The 18,398-nt window shown below is 33.3% G+C and overlaps 1 protein-coding gene across 9 annotated transcripts in view; it reads left to right on the top strand.

Moving 5' to 3' along the window:
- Window positions 1-18,398, top strand: part of RAPGEF6 (Rap guanine nucleotide exchange factor 6) — a 213,992-nt gene that overhangs the window by 73,143 nt on the left and 122,451 nt on the right. For 5 of the 9 annotated variants that reach the window (XM_081279813.1, XM_081279814.1, XM_081279812.1 and 2 more), the window contains 2 exons: window positions 1,104-1,173; window positions 15,707-15,850. In XM_081279813.1, coding sequence (XP_081135939.1) covers window positions 1,104-1,173; window positions 15,707-15,850 — 214 coding nt within the window. Of the gene's footprint in view, window positions 1-1,103; window positions 1,174-2,322; window positions 2,371-15,706; window positions 15,851-18,398 lie in introns of those variants that run through there. The other 4 variants (XM_081279815.1, XM_081279818.1, XM_081279816.1 and 1 more) reach the window with 2 other exon arrangements.

The following is an 18,398-nucleotide window of genomic DNA, read 5'->3' as shown; positions in this document are numbered from 1 at the left end:
ACTTAAAAATAGCTGTTTTAATGTCCATATCTATTGATGGTTTCTGGGTCTGTTTTTATTGAGTGGTTTTTCTGTTAGTTATTGAACTATAGTTTCTTATTCCTTGCCCTCCCTCCCCTTTTTATGAGTATTGGTTATTGTGACTTTTTGTGTCATTGATTTCCAGTTTTTGTTATTTTTTTTTTTTAGGTAGTATTGGGTTTTATTTTAGCATATGGTTTAGCTAATTATAATCCATTTTATTATTTTGAGCCTTTTAAAATTTTAGTAAATCCCACATTACTCTGTTGTAGAACTAATATGCCCCATGTGTTATGTGGTCTGTCCACTTTGGCTGTTAGGCTTATTCTCATATATTCACAGTGCAAAACTTACCCGAAGATTCAAGGGACCTTTCTGAAGAGATCTCCCTTCTTCACACTCCTGTGTTTGTTTTCTCTATTACTCTCCTTCCCTGTTCCTTCCTTTCCCTCATTTTCTTTTCTCCCTTACCTACTCCCTTTTTCCTGGTACTCACTCTCACAAATTCAAAGCATCTTTCTCTTATCACCCACACTCCCAAAACTCCTGTGTCTGCTGAGATTATCAAGATAGGCTCCTCTTCTTGTATTGTGGCTATAATGCTTTTTTTTTAATAATTTATCTTTGTGTTTAGCAACATTTCATTATATATGTGAATTTTAATGTTTTTTAAAAGTTTTTAATAATGCAATATTTTTATATGACATTACAGAATTATATACTCCTTATTAGCTATGCTTTCCTTTTCATTTAGCATGTGTTGACAGATGTTTAAAATTGAGATTAGGCCTGTATTGCCTATAAGTGATTATAGTGAATAATTAAAGGCAGGTATTTAAATTTTTCATACAGAACTATATTGAGACCTGTTATATTTGGGCAAATAAGAGCAAAGTTTGTTGTGTGTGTTGACTTGTCTTTTGTTTTTGTTTTTGTTTTTTAAAAGAAAATCTTAATAAACAGAATCAGAATTTCTCAGTTACATCTCAGGGGTTTTTTTGTTGTTGTTTACTATTTTTTCCTATATTGATATACTTTATTTTATAACCTCTGCTAAAGAAATTGTTTTTCTGTTTTTATAGTTTTGGTAAGCAGTTTGGAGGAAAAAGAGGATGTGATTGTCTTGTATTAGAGCCTTCAGAAATGATTGTGGTAAGAACTTTAAAGAATGCTGAATTTTTATTTTAAATGTTTCAGTTTCAACTTCAAATGTAGTAGGCCTTAAACCCTTCGGGAGGTTGCATTGCTATGACTTGTCAGAGATTTTAAGTAGCATGAGAACTATGTATCACCTTTTTCTGATCCCTAAGAGAATGGGAATCATGATACAGTTATATATAACATATTCCAAATTTGTTAATTTCTTTTGCCCATTCCACCAGAAAACTAAAGGTTTGGGGAAAGAGACTGATTTTTTTCAAATGTTTTCTTCTTTTTCATTGAATTCATTCAGGAAACTTGGAATATCCAAGTAATGTACCCTGGAATATAGGGGTAGAAGATAGAGAAAAGTTAGAGTCTTACAAGCAGACACAAGTAAGAAGTGATCTGCATCTTAATATTTTTGCTTTGTAATACTTCATTTATATACTTCATTTTTATATACTTCATTTCCTCCTCCACTCCTCCCCTTTTTCTTTTTTCATTAGAAGAATCAAGAGCAATAGTTCCCTTTTATCTTGTTCTGAGATGCCTTTACTTGAAAACAGTATATGCTCAAATGGATGTATTGTCCTACTAGCATCTTGTGTAGATGATCAGGTCTTACAATATGATTTGAACTTTTGAAAAGTAAGGTTGATTTCTTAATGAATATCAGGGTTGAGAGCTAACCACTTTTCCATTTCATGATACTATAGTCAGATTAACATCTTCAAACAGATTCCTCTTTCCCCAACTGAATCATAACCATAAATTTAGGTTTATAAAAACATTTAGGTTTTATAAAAACAACTGGAATTTGAGCTTCTTATAGGCAAATATTATGTTTTCTTTGGTTTGTATCTCTTGCAGTACAAAAGTAGTTTACTCTTTTTCTTGGGAGACATATTCTAAATGTCCCCTCCCTCCCCAAATGAATGCCTGTAAAAAAACTGTACATGTACCATGACTTTTCCTTTGCACACACACAAAAGTTCAACTTAAAAATTAGTTAGAGTAAGTGATTAACAAAAATAATAAAATAGAACAGTTATAACAATGCAATGTGTAAAAGTGAATGTGATGTTTCTCAAAATTCCTGATAATATACTCACCCCTCTTTTTTGTTGACTGTGTGTGACTGAAACTGTGGAAAACAAAATCACAAATGAGGGGGTTACTGCTTTATTGAAGAGAGTTGCCTGCATAGTAAGTATCCAGTGAACATTGCTTGAATTTAGGTTTGTTTAAAGCACTGATATATTGTTTTATATTTACTTTTTTCATTGAATATATGGGCAACTTGATAAGGCCTCAGAATTCTCTTTTAAATAAAAATATTGAGGGACTCAGCAAGAAAACTGTCCAGGCAGTATATATTTATATATATATATTGGTTGATGTATTTTATATTTCATATAAGAAAAGAATAGCACTTATATACGTTGTGTTTTTAATACATGCTACACATTCTTGTTATTTCATTTGAGGTTTGTTTTGTTTTGTTTTGTTTTTGGTACTGGGAATTGAACTGACATTATTTAAGCCACATCCCTAGCCCCCCTTTTGTGTTTTATTTAGAGATAGGGTCTCACTGAGTTGCTTACTCCCTTGCTAAGTTGCTGAGACTGGCTTTAAATTTTTGATCCTCCCCTCAGCCAGCCAAGCTGCTGGGATTGCAAGCATGTACTACCTTGCCTGGGCACTGTTGTAGTTTTGTACATAAGGAAGAAGAGAAAAATCATGAAGCCAATTAGTGTACAAGGTACTACAGGCTTGTCTTATACTTTCCCTGACCCAAACCTTGAGTTAGTTTTTCTTTAAGGGCACTTTCTTTGTTTTATTGGAGAAAAGTATATAGAAACCATGATCTGGCTGCCAGTTCTATTTATTGCTACAGGTATCTCATTACTTTTAGCTCTCAGTGAATAAAGCTAGAAAATTATGTCTCTTACATGTGCTTGTGAGCATGCACATACACACATAGCTACGTAAACGCTTGTTGTTTTTTCTTTTTTTTTTTTTTTTTTTTTTTTTTTTGCATTACTAGGGATTAGACCCAGGGGCACTCTACTACTGATCTACATCCCTGGCCCTTTTTAAAAAGTAATTTTTTATTTTGAGAGAGGGATTTCACTAATCTGCTGAGGCTGTTCTTGAACTTGAAGTCCTTCTGGCTTAGCCATCAAGTTGCTGGGATTATACGTGTGCACCACTGCATCCAGCCTTTATTTCTTTTTGTCGTATATCTGTTAAAAACACAAATTTTATTCTGGCATTTTTAGTACTTCCTTTTATTAAGGGATAACCTATTGGTTTCTATAATGGATATATTTACTTAAAAATAAGCAATTTAAGAATTGTTTTGCCATAATATTGTAGAAAGTACTAATAGCGAGAATATTAGCATTTACAAAAATACACATATTGCAGATGTTTATTTTAGTGAGATGTGACATATGTGTACTCTTTATCACCACTTCATTGTCAACATGTATTTTCTTCACCCACCCACAATGTAAGGAACTAAAAGGACACAGGAGCCAGGTTGAAGGGACTCTCACTGGTGAAATCTAGTATACTAGGGAATTCAAATGTACTAGTTGATATACAGAATTTTATAAGTCCTAATAATATGAATGAGTTAGGGACAAGAGAACACTCTAACATAATGCTATCTTACAAGTAGTATGAAGGAGTGATTAAGTTAAAAAAAACTTTAATGCTGAAACTTGTTGGGATGGGGGAGGGGAGCTAATGTTTGATGAGAAACAGAATATATATGCAGTCTCAGAGTATATCCCCACAAATCATTTATGAAGAGAAAAATTACCAAGTTTCTGGTGGGAAAACATAGCAGATACTATCATAACAGCAATTATTGTTACCACCATCATGTGGGCACAAGCTGATGTTACACAACTGATGCGATGCACTGAGAAGGACAGAATGTCACCTCTGTGACATAGTCCTACTAGCAGTGCTTACTTGAGATTAATCATTAGGAAATATTAGATTAATCAAATTGAAAGTCTATAATTTGGCCTATTCTTTAAATATCCTAGTGTCATGCAATACAGAGAAAGATTAAGAAACAGTTCTAGACTAAATGAGGGGGGAAAAAACTAAAAACTACAATGCTTCATCTTGTGTTAAATCCTGGAACATAGGAGTTATAGCAAATGATGTTGGAATAATTGATGAAATTTGAATTGAGCAGTGCCTAGTAGTACACACCTATAATCCCAGCAATTACATGATAAACTAGTGAATTGGTCATATTATGAAGTCATATTGTTTTTAAAAGACTGTAAATTTGTCATCTTCAACTTCATATCAAAAATTCATCTTGTCGGGCTGGGGTTGTGGCTCAGTGGCAGAGTGCTCGCCTAGTATGTGCGAGGACCTGGGTTCGATCCTCAGCACCATATAAAATTAACAAAAATAAATAAATAAAAATTTTAAAAATTCATGTTGTCATTTTGGGGGAGGGGCTATGTCAGGGTTTTGGTGTTTTTTTTTCTCAGTGCATTTTTCATTTAGGGTCATGTTTAAAATCTCTCCTCAGCACAAGATTATATAAAAAGTATATTGCTTTATGGTTTTTATTGATTAATTTTCTTAATTTAACTTTTAAATCTAGGTTCCTTTGGGTAGTTGGAAACAGTGCCATCCACTTAACTATATTTCTCTAATAATTTCCTCCAAAGTAAAATTTCCTAATGATGTAGAACTATAAGAAAGATAAAAGAAATCTACATACAAACCACATTCACATCATAACTTGAAGATAGAATGCTTCAAAATAGTCAAACTTTCTTTTTCTTTTTTTTTTATACAATATGTACCAGATTTTTTTTTTTTTAAATTTTCTGTGGACACAACATCTTTATTTGTACGTGGTGCTGAGGATTGAACCCAGGGCTGCAAACATGCCAGGCAAGCATGCTACCGCTTGAGCCACATCCCCAGCCCTCAAACTTTCTTGAAAATAATCAATCATAAAATTTCACAGATAGACAATAGCTGGTATTGGCAAGGGTATGGAGAAATTAGAGCCCTTATAACAGTAATAGAATGTAAAATGCTACAGCCAAATTAGAAAAGTTTGACTTTTCCTCAAAACAGTTAAAAAGAGTTATCATATGATCTATTAGTTTTATTTCTATGTATACCCAGGAGACTAGAAAACATTTGTCTATTTAATCTTGTAAACTAGTATATTATTTATAATATATAGGAAAAATTATCCCAAATGCCCATTACCTAGTTAAATTGATAAACAAAATGTCCTATCTTCATATGAAGGAATGTTATTGTACCATAAAGAATGAAGTAGGGCCAGCACAGTGGCACTTGCCTATAATCCCAGGAGGCTGAGGCAAGAGGATCGAGAGTTCAAAGCCAGCTTCAGAAAAAGCAAAGTGCTAAGCAATTCTTTAAAACCCTGTCTTTAAATAAAATACAAAATAGATCTGGGGATGGGGCTCAGTGGCGCTCAGTGGTTGAGTGCCCCTGAGTTCAATCCCCACCTGCCCCCCACGAAAAAAAAAAAAAAAAAAGAATGAAGTGGGGCTGAGGCTTGTAACTCAATGGTAGCGTGCTTACATAGCATGATCAAAGCCCTGGGTTTGATTCCCAGCACTGGGAGGTGGGAAAGTGAAGTACTGGTACCTGGTGCAGTTGGATGAAACTCAAAAATGTTAACTGAAAAAAGCTAAACACAAAAGACTACCTGTTATTTGATTCTGTTTATAAGAAATATACAGAATAAAGAAATTCATAAAGATAAATGATAAGTGGTTACTTGGGTCTGTGAAGAGGGAAATGGATACAGATGGATATGGATATAGGATTTCTTTAAGTTGATGAAAATATTCTGGAACTAAATAATAGTGATGGTTGTACAACTTTGTGAATATATCAAAAGCCAGTGAATTGTGCCGTTTTTTGAGGTGTGAATTTATAATATGAATTCTATATCAATTTACAAGTTACGTGAGAAAAAAGAAAACAGGACAAAAATAGGACATTTTGTTTATCAATTTGACTATTAAACCAACAAAGATATACACTAGAATGAAAATAAATGTGTTCCTAAATATCAAAAAAAACTTTAGTCAACAAAGAATACATATCTCATAATGTGATAAATATTGCAAACACACATGATTATAAAATGTTATTACAAGGTTGAGATCCAAAATATTAGTTATAATAGTAATTTGAATGGGGTTCATTGACTTTTTGTTAAAAAAGAGATTGTCAATTTGAGTCACAACAGAGAACCCAGTCATGTATTGTTTACAATAAACACTGTAATGATTTGAGAGGGCTACAGTAAAGCAGTGGTTAGTGGTATACTAAACAGGTAAGAACCAGAGAGAACAGGTGTAGTAATTTTATAGCATAAAATGTGGAATTTAGCCAAAAGCATTAACTATGGCATAGAATGATATTTTTAATACTAAAAGTCATCATTTATAATGAAGATACACACAAATATCTGTGCACTTAATTACAAAGAACTCTTTTCTGTAAAAATCTACAGGAGATTCAGTGAAATATAAACTACTAAAAGAATTTAATCAGGCTGGGGATGTGGCTCAAGTGGTAGCGCGCTCGCCTGGCATGCGTGCGGCCCGGGTTCGATCCTCAGCACCACATACAAACAAAGATGTTGTGTCCACCACCAAAAACTAAAAAATAAATATTAAAAAATTCTCTCTCTCTCTCCTCTCTCACTCTCTCTTTAAAAAATAAAAGAATTTAATCTTCTGTTCTTAGTATAAGTTAAATCAAGTAGACAAAAATTACTAAAGTCCTAAACAACATTAACAATAAAATGAATCCTAATATATGTTGAATTTTACAGGGTAATATACATTCTCAAGTGTGTGTAGCACATTTATGAAAACTGGTCATATATTATTTCATACACTGAAGAATAGGTAATTTCCTTTAAGTAAATATATTGAAAACATTTTCTAATTGCATGTCATGAATGTCAAAATTATTACTAAATAGTATTAATAATTACTATACAATGATTCAAATGTATGAATTGCCAAGGTCATTGTAATATCACGTGTAGCTAATAAAAAAATTGAAGAAAAAAAATGTGCAAGCATAAAAAAGTATGAAACTAAAAATAATAATTACTGTAAAAAGTGCATTTTATGTAGAAATTCTAAAAACTGTCTAGAACTTTGCAAAGTGATTACAGTGAAAATGTGCCATATATCAAAAATGTATGAAATACATCTAAAATGGTCAGAGAAAAATTAATAAACACTTTACCAATTATAAATACAAGAAATAAATGTCACACTCCCAAAATTTTGAACATAAAAAGAAAAGTCAAGTAAGCCAAAATAAAACATATAAAATAATAAAATAAGTGAAGTAGAGAATAATAATTAAGACTAGACCTAATGAACTTAAGTCAAGGCTGTGTGTCAGTCTAACGGAATACATAGTTTACAATTATTGGAGGTGTAGGAGTGGTGGCACATGCCTGTATCCCAGCTACTTAAGCAGGAAGATCACAAATTCAAAGCTACCTGGGTAACTTCACAAGATCCTCTCAAAAGAAACAAAAAATCCAGGGACTTATCTCAATAGTAGAGTTCTTACCTAACATTTAGGAGGACATTAGGTTTGATCTCCATTACTGCTAGAAAAAAAAGTTTGGCTGGGCTGTAGCTCAGTTGTTGCCTAGTATGGAGACCCTGGTTTCCATCCCCATCACTGCAAACAAACAAATAAATAAATGTAAAATAAAACACATATAAAGCAAAAATTGTCGTTAGTAAAATGCAGACTGGTCAAACCTGCAATTACAGTGGGAGATTTTAGTGTACATCTGAAAGCAACTAAGAAAACAAGCATCAGAATAAAAGACACTAAAGTTTGAACCCCTGATCATTTACATTTTACTTAATAGACCCATAGGGAATACTGCCTTGTCAACAACAGAATACTTTTCAAATGCTCATGGAATATTTTAAATTGACCATATGGTAAGACATAAGCAAGTCCCCCAAAATTTCAGTATTTAAAACTTTTCAGTTTTAGTTTTACCATCATGAAATCTATAAAACACAACTAGAACAAAATTATAAAATTATTATAAAACACAACTAGAACAAAATACAATTTTTTAAAGTATAGTTTATTTCAAAAGTCTACTTTATATCCCTTGTCAAAGAAGAATCGCTGGGAAAATATTTTATCACAATGAAGAGGACTTCCAAAATGTGTGGATTAAGCTTAAACATTTATTGCTGTGTATCAAATGCCTTAGTGCTTTAAGATGAAATGCCTTCCGTGAGTTAAATATTCATTTCAGTAAATTAAAGAGCAGCATACGCATAGAAATGGGAAGCAACAAATAATAAATATAAATATAAAACTTTAAAATCAGTGTCATGAAAACAAACTTGAAACAAAGAGGATAACATAGAGTCAGCACTCCAACATAGTGGTACAGAAACTGATTTCCTTAACAAGGCCTTTAAAGCTCAAGAAATAAAATGAAGAATATACTAGTGAGATCCTATCGATTAAAAAGATTATTCATCACAAAGGAAACATGAAGAATGTGAAGAGAGAGCATAGTGAATGGGCAGAAATCTTTGCCAGCTATTCCTCTGACAGAATATTAGTAGCAATAATACATATATATATAATGAACTCAAAAAGCTTAACAGCAAGCAAATTCAATAAATAAATGGGCAAAAGAACTAAACAGTTTCTTGGAATAGGAAATGCACATGGCTAACAAATACATGAAAAAATGTTCAGCACCCCTGACCTGACCATCAGGGAAATGAAAATCAAAACTACATTGAGATTCCATCTCAATCTTGTTAAAACAGCAATCATCAAGAACACAAATAATAACAAATGCTGGTGAGGATGTGTGTGGGGGGGGGGGTGAAGGCACCCTCATACTTTGGAAAGCAGTATAGAGATTCCTCAAAAGAACAGGAATAGAACCACCATATGACTGGGCCATCCCTCTCCTGGGTATTTATCTAAAACCACTAAAATCAGCCCACTGTAGTGATACAGGCACGTTGGTGTTTATAGCAGTGCAGTTCATGGAACCAGCCCAGGTGCCCGTCAACAAATGGATAAAGAAAACGTGGTATATGTGCACAGTTGGGTTTTACTCCATCACAAAATAGAATGAAATGATGACATTTGTGAGTAAATGGATGGAACTGGAGAAGATGCTGAGTGAAATAAGCCAGACTCAGAAAGTCAAGATTTGAATATTTTCTTTCACATGTGGGAGCTAAGTCAAAGTAAGTTGGGGAAGAGGTGGGGACAGATCCCAGAAAATAGGGAAAGATCAGTAAGGTAGAAGAAGATACTTGATGGGGAGGGAAGAAAGGGGAGGAAATGCGGAATTAATTTGACAAAATTATTCTGTGTAATGTATAATTGTACCACAGTGAGTTTCACCTTTATTGTTTATAATGTACTGATTTAAAAATAAATAGGTAAACCAGTAGAGTAGAGGAAGGGAGACTAAAAGAAGGAGGGAGGAGGGGGAAGGGAGGAAAAGGCACTGGGAACTGAAATGGAGTAAATTAAATTTTAAGCAAGTATGATTATGTGAAAATGAACACCCTATTAAGTTTTACTAAAAACGCACTAATAAAAGCATTTCAGAACAACAAAGGCGGCAGAAGTTTGTTCTTAGAGAAAATTAATAAAATTGATAATTCCCTGTCAAACATAAAAGGAACAAAAAAGTCACATAAGAAATGACAGAAATGAGAAAGGTTGTATACACTACCATGGATCCGACAAACATGTTTTTTTGAAAAAAGGGTATTATGAAAAACTTAAACCAACTAGTTTTGACGTTCAAGATAGTCCAGTTCCTTAAAATTTAAACAATTTACCCAAACTAGCCCACTCATATAGGAGAAACTGCATATACCATTATCTACAAAAGAAAGTGAATCTGATTATATACATTTCCATCTAAAAATTTAAACGTATATAGCATCACTGATGAATTTTCCAAACATATAAGAAGAAATAATATATAAAGCTAAATAGAAAAACTTGAATAGTTAACCTCTTTTATGAGCCCAGTTTAATTTTGATTACAAAGCCCAACCAGGGCATTATACAAAAGCTCTATTACAAAGACAGTGTTTTCTGTGAGAGTAGAAGTTAGTAAGGTTATCAGGAATCAAAAATAAATATAAAAAATTAATAAGGAATCATCCCAGGATAGGATAAGACACCATAACTAATTTGAACTTTTTCTCAAGAGTTACAAGTTTGGAAAATCAGTAAGATTTACTTCTTCAGTATAACTAGAAAATCAGATGATCATTTCTATAGATACACAATCGGCATTTTTAAATACTTAAAACCATGATTTAAAAGGCTTTTTGAGCAAAGTAGGAATTAAAGGAAACTTCTGTAACTTTATTTAAGTTATCTGCAGAAACCAAACAAAAATTGAAAACTTTCTCCCAGAGTTTGGTAATGTGTATAGAAGACTCACCAATATTAAACCAGTGGCAAGAACGTTCTATATGATGTATTTTAGCAAGAGGGAAAATGTCAGAAAGCAAGGAAATTGCAGAAAAACACGTATTCTTTGGGGATATTAACTCTTATGATCAATAAGGTTGATAGAGAAGTGGTCTTCTCAAAGTATGGAAAAATTATGGGTTGTTTTTTTGAGGGCATTTCCTCCTTTTAGTTTGTTAATGAGAGATGCCTAGGCAGTTGTAGTGTAAGAGAATGACGGAAGGATTACTAGCCAGTTCTAGATGCTGAACTGGCTGAAGAGCCTAAAGTGAGCCAGGAAAAAGCCGTGTGACATCATTTGATGGCAGAGTTATACAGTCTCCTCTCTTGATTTGGACTGTGACTTTCAACAGGATTAGGAGAGCAGGATGACTTTCCACGTCTGGAAAGTTAAAGGAGATGATCTTCAATCCGTTAAGAAGGAACAGATCCAGATTTTTTTTTTAAATGGATTCTCTACTAGAAAGCTTAGAATTTTTTTTGAAAAGGCACAGCCAAGAAAGGGAAATAAAGAATAAATCAGAAGAGGAGCAGAGTGGCAGCACCTTGAAAAAAGAGGAGACTAATATGAAAATGAGTCAGCTACCTACTACTGAGTGGTGATATTGAAGGTTAAATGACCAGTTACAGTTACAGTTGGTCAAGGATGATGAAATAGAAGCTAAGGAAGCAGAAGCATGTAGTGGGGTTTAGAAATCTATTCCATTACTTCTTTACCTAGACACTAGTCTTAACATTGAAATTTCACCAGATCCTCTTCCCTTGTATCTTCAGCACATGCTCACTGTTTTTTGCATCCTTGTCTTTCCCATTTTTGTTAATTTATATGGCACTCTTCTGCCTTGTCTCATTTTTGCTTCCTTTGATGTTTAGGTTTGTTAAGTCCTACCCTATAATATATGGTTTTTAGTCATTCCCTAAATAAATAAATAAAACTTATTAGACTATAGTAGACTTTTTGTTTAAGTACTTACCAAAAAATGTATTCTTCTTAAGGGCTATTTACATTACAAAAGTTTAGAAACAGTGATGACCAAGTACTTAACTCTTCCTAGTGGATACAGAGCCTAGATTATGGTGAATAAGTACCATTCTGCCACTAAGTGAATACAGACCTCCAGGAATCAATTACTTATGAATAGGTGTAGAGCAGGCACTGTCTTTGTTTTAATCAGCTTTTTCCGCTGCTCTGACCAAAGTATCTGACCAGAACAATTTTAAAGGGGGAAAAGTTTATTTGAGGGCTCTCAGTTTCAGAGGCTTAGGCCATAGAAAGCCAGCTTTATTATTCTGGGCTTGAGGTGAGACTGAATGGCAGAAGAATGTGGGGAAGGGAAGCGGCTCACTGTGAATAAAAAGCAGAGGGAGAATCTACTTGCCACATACAAATATATACCCAAAGCCATGCCCCAATTCCCACCTTTTCCAGCCATACCCTAGCACTTCAGTTACTACTCAGTTAATGGGGGGATTAAATCACTGATTGGATTAAGACCCTTATAACCCAATTATTTCTCCTGAACCTTCTTGCACTGTCTCACATGGGAGCTTTTAGGGGACACCTCACATCCAAACCCTGATAACATTCTTGGAGAGATTTTTTTTTTTTTAATGTTAGAAAGCAAGAAAATAGCAGATGTTATTGGTGTTCTGTCAAAAGTTCAAAATAACCTAAAGGGGTTAACTTCAGTATCAAAAAATATTGCTAAGAATTGTTATCAGGAAAGGATTCTGACTTTATTTTTTAAAAAAAGAACTTTTTTCTGCATTTCTAAGAGAATTATGTCTGAATCTATTTATCTTTTAGTATAATAATTTAACAATTTTTCTAACAAACTACCCTTGCATTCTCCGTAAAACTCAGCCTTAGATTCTTGTTATCTTTTTTCTACATTTTGGGCCCAATTGGATAATCAAGTTTAGGAGTCTTGTCTCTTAGTGAGATATTAACCTGTTATTTTAATTTCTTGTATTTTTTGTCATATTTTCTTTACTGGGATTCTGTGCACCTTTGTACTTAGGGTCTTTTCCCTCTTTTTCTGCATTTTAAGATTAATTTTTAACCTGAAAGACATTCATGTTTATTCTGATTGCTGATAGATTTGTATTTACTTTGCCACATTATGTGCTATATATATGTTCTTTATTTTTGCCTCATATTGCTTTTGTTCTCTCTCATAGTAAATTCTTTTCTCCCACTTCTCTTCTCCACCTTAGAAATAGGGTATGGGTCTTTCCTTTAATACTACTTCTGGCTGTTTTTAAATGCCTACTTTAAAATATCTGAAATTAGTAGTAGCCAACTTTTAAGATTTTAATGTTAATACCCAAATATGATTTCTGTTGCTCAGTATTTTAGCTTTATTAATTTCACAAATTTTGCCATATGTTATTATTTTATACAGTCATTAGTTGTTCATAATTAATTATGTATTTGGCATTTTGCTTTTAATTTTTGTTGTCAAGACCTTCCTTATGGGAAACTCATTTTTTAAAATAGTTTGTCCAGTAGATGGACACAATGCCTTTATTTTATTTTTATGTGGTGCTGAGGATCGAACCCAGTGCCTGACATGTACCAGGCAAGTGCTGTGCCAACTGAGCCACAACCCCAGCCTGGGAACGCATTTTTTAAAACACCCTTTGACTTTTATTTAGTGAAGCTCTTTTGTTGGTAAACATCTCAGTTGGCACATTGTTTTGTTCTCTTTTGGGAGGGGGTGTTAAAATTTTTATTTGGTTCATTGATTTTTGGAGGGTTTTGCTGTGAATATTAAGTTTAAGGGAAATATCCATTTTTTGTTTATTTGGTGTGGTTTTGATTTTTTGTTACCCAGGATTGAACCCAGGGACACTTAACCACACAGACTATCCCCAGCCCTTTTTTTAATATTTTATTTAGAGACAGGGCCTCCCTAAATTGCTTTAGGCCTCGCTAAGTTGTTGAGGCTGACTTTGAACTCGTGATCCTCCTCACTGTGTCTCTCAAGTTGCTGGGATTACAGGTGTGCACCACAATACCTGGCCTGCCAGTTTATTTCTTGAAGAATTTATACATATTTCCAGAACTTGCACATATTTCTTTTCAAATTTCACATATTTGAAAAGACATGAGGACTTAATGTGATGTGCATTTTTGCAAATCCCATAGTATTAAATTAACAAAGGTGAATATAATACAGTTGTTGCCTTGGAGAACTTGTTATCTTGCTAGTGAGGTTTTCTTAAATAAATGTGATGAGTATGCTTAGTGCTTTAGACGGGGAGATATCATCCTAGAGTAGAGGATGGATTGTTTGAAGTGGGTAATGAATAACATGTAGGAGACCAACAAGTTACCAGAGAAGGAATGGGGTTTTGGGTAGAAGTAATGGCAGCATTTTCAAAGGCCTAAAATCAATACCATTTATAAGAAGTCTGTGTGTGCATAGACCGAGCCAGTCAAGGTCTGAGGAGAGAAATGTCTTTTGTGATTGTGGAAGAAATGTCCATTGAGGTGTATCTTAAATGATTGGTAGTGTCCAATTGATGGCATGTAAAGATACAGAAGGAAATAACCTGTTACTTAGACGGGAGAGAATATAAGCTCTTTATTTGGAGAGGCACATGAGTAGTAGTATTGACCTATCTGGTACTACCCTTAAACTCTGCCTCAGCCTCCCAAAACTGAGTAAAATCTAAAACAGAATAGGGTAGACTCAACTCTTTCTGAGAAATCACTAGGAAGTTTTGCATATCATTAAAGTTTTTATGTGAGTGTATTTTTTAAGGGGAGAAAGATGAGAACAACTTTTCCAAGGTTGTTATATATATTATAAAATCATAAGAGTATTCCATGGGGTGGGGGTGGGGCGCTGTGGAGGTGTGCGTAGCTTTGAGTATCAAATATAAAAATTTAAAGTTTATTTGGTAAACATTAGAGTCCCATTTAAGTATTTTAAAACAGCAGACCTGACACTAATGATAAATGATCTAGGTGACTTATCTGACCATGCAGGATAGAATTAGAGAATCCCAGCAGCTGAATCACCAATTAGGGATAGTCAGGACTGAAGTGACTCAAGTAAGGGATAGTGATAGTGGAAATGAAGGAGGGGCTTGTACAAAAGAATTGACAATTGAAAAGTGATTGGGCCTAAGATTTGGAAAACAACCAGATAAGCTGGGAATGTTGATTAGATAGCATTTTGGTGCCTAGGATATTGTAATATTAACAAGAGGTATGACATTAATAGGAAAAGTAGTTGTGGGAGAAAACTGAAATCATCATTTGTCACCTGTGGATATGAGATTAATTATTCTCTGTCTCCTCTCTCTGTACTTGGAATTGAATCCAGAGGTACTCTACCACTGAGCTATGTCCCCAGTCATTTTTTGCTTTTTATTTTAAGACGGGGTCTCAATAAGTTGCCAAGGCTGTCCTCAAACTTGCCATTCTCCTTCCTGAGCCTCCTGAGTACCTGGGATTACAAGCATGTACCACTATGCTCCTTTATTAAAAGATGCTAGCCTTACTTTTGGCTGTTGTCATATACTCAGTTAAAACCAAAGAATAATGAGTAACTTGTTTTTGTTTTTGATTTTCAGCATTTCACTGTAAATCATAATCATGATTGTTTGCTAAGTAAAATATGTATGTCATCAGGCCATTTGTAATTAGACTGACTTAGAAGTTGTAATTATTGAATGTGTAGGTGTAGTTAACAGCCTTCATTTCTGGTAAGTGACTTTACTTAGAGGATATATGTTTATGTGCACAAGAGACTATTTCCTGGAAGGAAACTGTGGTCTCCTGATCTTTTATAACATTGTCTTTAATCTTTTAGAACTCATGAGCTTTGTCCTATACAGACATGTTTTTTTGAGGCAGTTTCTTGCCAGAAGTAAATGAAGATTCCTTATGAGCCTGATAAGACTTCATAGACTGTCGGTAACATGGAAAAATTGGGTGTTTAATCAGAAATGTGAACATGTGTTTCAGGTAGAGAATTCTAAAGATAATGAAGATAGTTTTCTACAAAGAGAAATTCCTGCTAGACAGTCTCGACGAAGGTTTCGGAAAATAAACTACAAAGGAGAACGCCAAACCATAACTGATGATGTGGATATTAACAGCTATCTTTCTGTGAGTATATTTGGGGATGTTTCATGAAACTTCTTTATTTTTCATAGGAAGTGAAATTTTTATATATTTTTGATAATGTCAACACTTTGGTCTCTACATGTAAATAAAAGGGGAGGCAAATACATAATTTTTAAAAATTCTTCTCTTTGATTAAATCAGAAATATTATCTGGGAATTTTTGTTTTGATTTTGCTTTTTTTCAGATATTAAAGCAGAAAAGTTGTTAATTTTTTGACACATTTGTGATCTTTCTTTTTATTGCTTGAATGTGGTGTAGATAGATCAGAATCCTATTTGATAACTCAGGTAATAGAATGGGGAGGCATTTTTTCTTTTTTTAATGCTGTAAGACATAGTTCCCTTGAAATGTGGGACAAATATGCAAAGTATACTAGTGTCAAAATATACAATTGTTGAAGGTATGTTTTCAAATGCAAATATTAAAAAAAGAAAAAGCAGATGAAATATTAACTTGTAATACCAGAAAAATATAAGTTGTTTCTTCAGAAGTCTTTAAATTTTGTAATTGTAGATAGCTTCTTTTTTTAACTGCTGTGTTTTAGATAAAGAAATAAAGGATAATCCAAGAATAAATAAATTCATGAGTGGTTTTCAGGAGGTGGTTACATAGAATCAGTTTTCCAAGGAGTCCTGATTTCTTTTCCTCTTTTGTTTGTTTTATTTAAATGATAATATGATAATAAAGGTTCATTTTGGAGGAATAGATGATTGGTAGACTAAGAGTATCTTTTTGGTTGTCAGAAACAGAAATGTTGCCTTTCTATGTTAGGAATAAAAAAGATGATTAAGGTAGTTGTTTACTGGAACAAGTATTCAGTTTAAAGCAACTTCTAAAGATTTTCTCATGTTTGCCTCATTTCATTGATTTAATGTGTTCTGTTTTTGATAGTAAACAATACCAGTTCAAAAACTTATTACCACATTCAGAGCTACCCAAGGTTCATTTTCTCCTTCAATTTTTTAACCATTTTTTCTTTATAAAATAAATTTCGTATCACTATTTAAGCTGTCTTGTTTTACCTTATTACCGACACATTTCTGTCTGTATTTTAAAAACTAAAAACCATTCTCACCATGCAGTTATATAACCATTGATGACATTTTATAGATTTTTGGTTAAAGGCTTTTCAGCATGTAGTTTGTTTTCACAACTTTCAGAAACTTAAAATATATAATGTTTTGTAACTTTTTAAACAATATATAATCTCAACATCTTTGAATGCTGGTAAATGATTTTTTCAGTACTTTTTTTTTAAATGGACACAATATCTTTGTTTTATTTATTTTTTATGTGGTGCTGAGGATCGAATCCAGTACCTCACAAGTGCAAGGCAAGCACTCTACCACTGAGCTACAACCCCAGCCCCCAGCACTATTCTTTTTTTTTTCCTTTAATTTTTATTCGTTCCTTTAAGTTATACATGACGGTAGCATGTATTTTGCATATACACATGAAGTATAACTTCCCATTCTTGTGGTTGTACTGATGTGAAGTTACACTGGACATCCAACACTATTTTTTAAAAAACTTTTATTTTTATTTATTTATTTTTATGTGATGCTATTTTAAGTGATTAAACCCATTGCCTTCACACATGCTAGGCAAGCACTGTACCACTGAGACACAATACAACTGTAGCCCCAATGCTGTTCTTAATGATTGCCATAATTTATTTGGCTTCCAATATTTGGTTATTTAAATTGTTTCTAGTTTTTAAATTTTTAAAACACATTTAATTTTGGTTAACATGTATTAATTGTACATATTAATAGCATTCATGCACTGATCAAATCCAGTCACTGTTTATCTGCCCACTTTTTACCCACTCTCCCCTCACCTTTCTCATTCTCTAGTAATTACTATTTTACATTCAGATGAACTGTTTTAGCTTCCACATGCCTTATTTCACTGAAGATAATCAAATCCTCCAGTTCCATCCATTTTGCAGCAAAAAAGGATTTTATTTTTCTTTATGACTGAATAATACTCTAGTGTGTGTGTATAACATTTTCTTTATCCATTCACCTGTTGTTTGGTACCTAGGTTGAGACTGCATGTCGTAGCTATTGGGAATAGTGCCACAGTGAACAGGGTTATGGTCATACAGATATCTCTTTGGTATGCCTTTTTCCTTTTCTTTGTTTACTTACCCAAGAGTGGGGATAGCTATATTATATTGTAGATCTATTTTTAGTTTTTTGAGGCACCTCCATACTATTGGTTTTTGTGTTTTTTTGTTTGTTTGTTTGTTTGTTTTTGAGGCACCTCCATACTGTTTTCCATAATGGCTATACTAATTTACATTTCTACAAAGATGGTATGAAAGTTGCTTATTCTCTACATTCTTGTCAGCATTTGTTATTTTTTGTCTTCTTGATAATAGCCACTCAAACTGGGGTGAGATGATAGCTCATTGTAGTTTCAATTTTCATTCCCTTAATGGCTAATGATTACTGAGCATTTTGAAAATATATTTGTTGGCCATTGGCATTTTTCTTTTGGGAAGTACCTATTTAGATCACTTGG

This window comes from Spermophilus citellus, assembly GCF_964194105.1.
Source record: "Spermophilus citellus genome assembly, chromosome: 1".
Taxonomy (NCBI): Eukaryota; Metazoa; Chordata; class Mammalia; order Rodentia; family Sciuridae; genus Spermophilus; species Spermophilus citellus.
The sequence above is the reverse complement of the archived record's forward strand: the minus strand, read 5'-3'. Positions and strand labels throughout refer to the sequence as shown.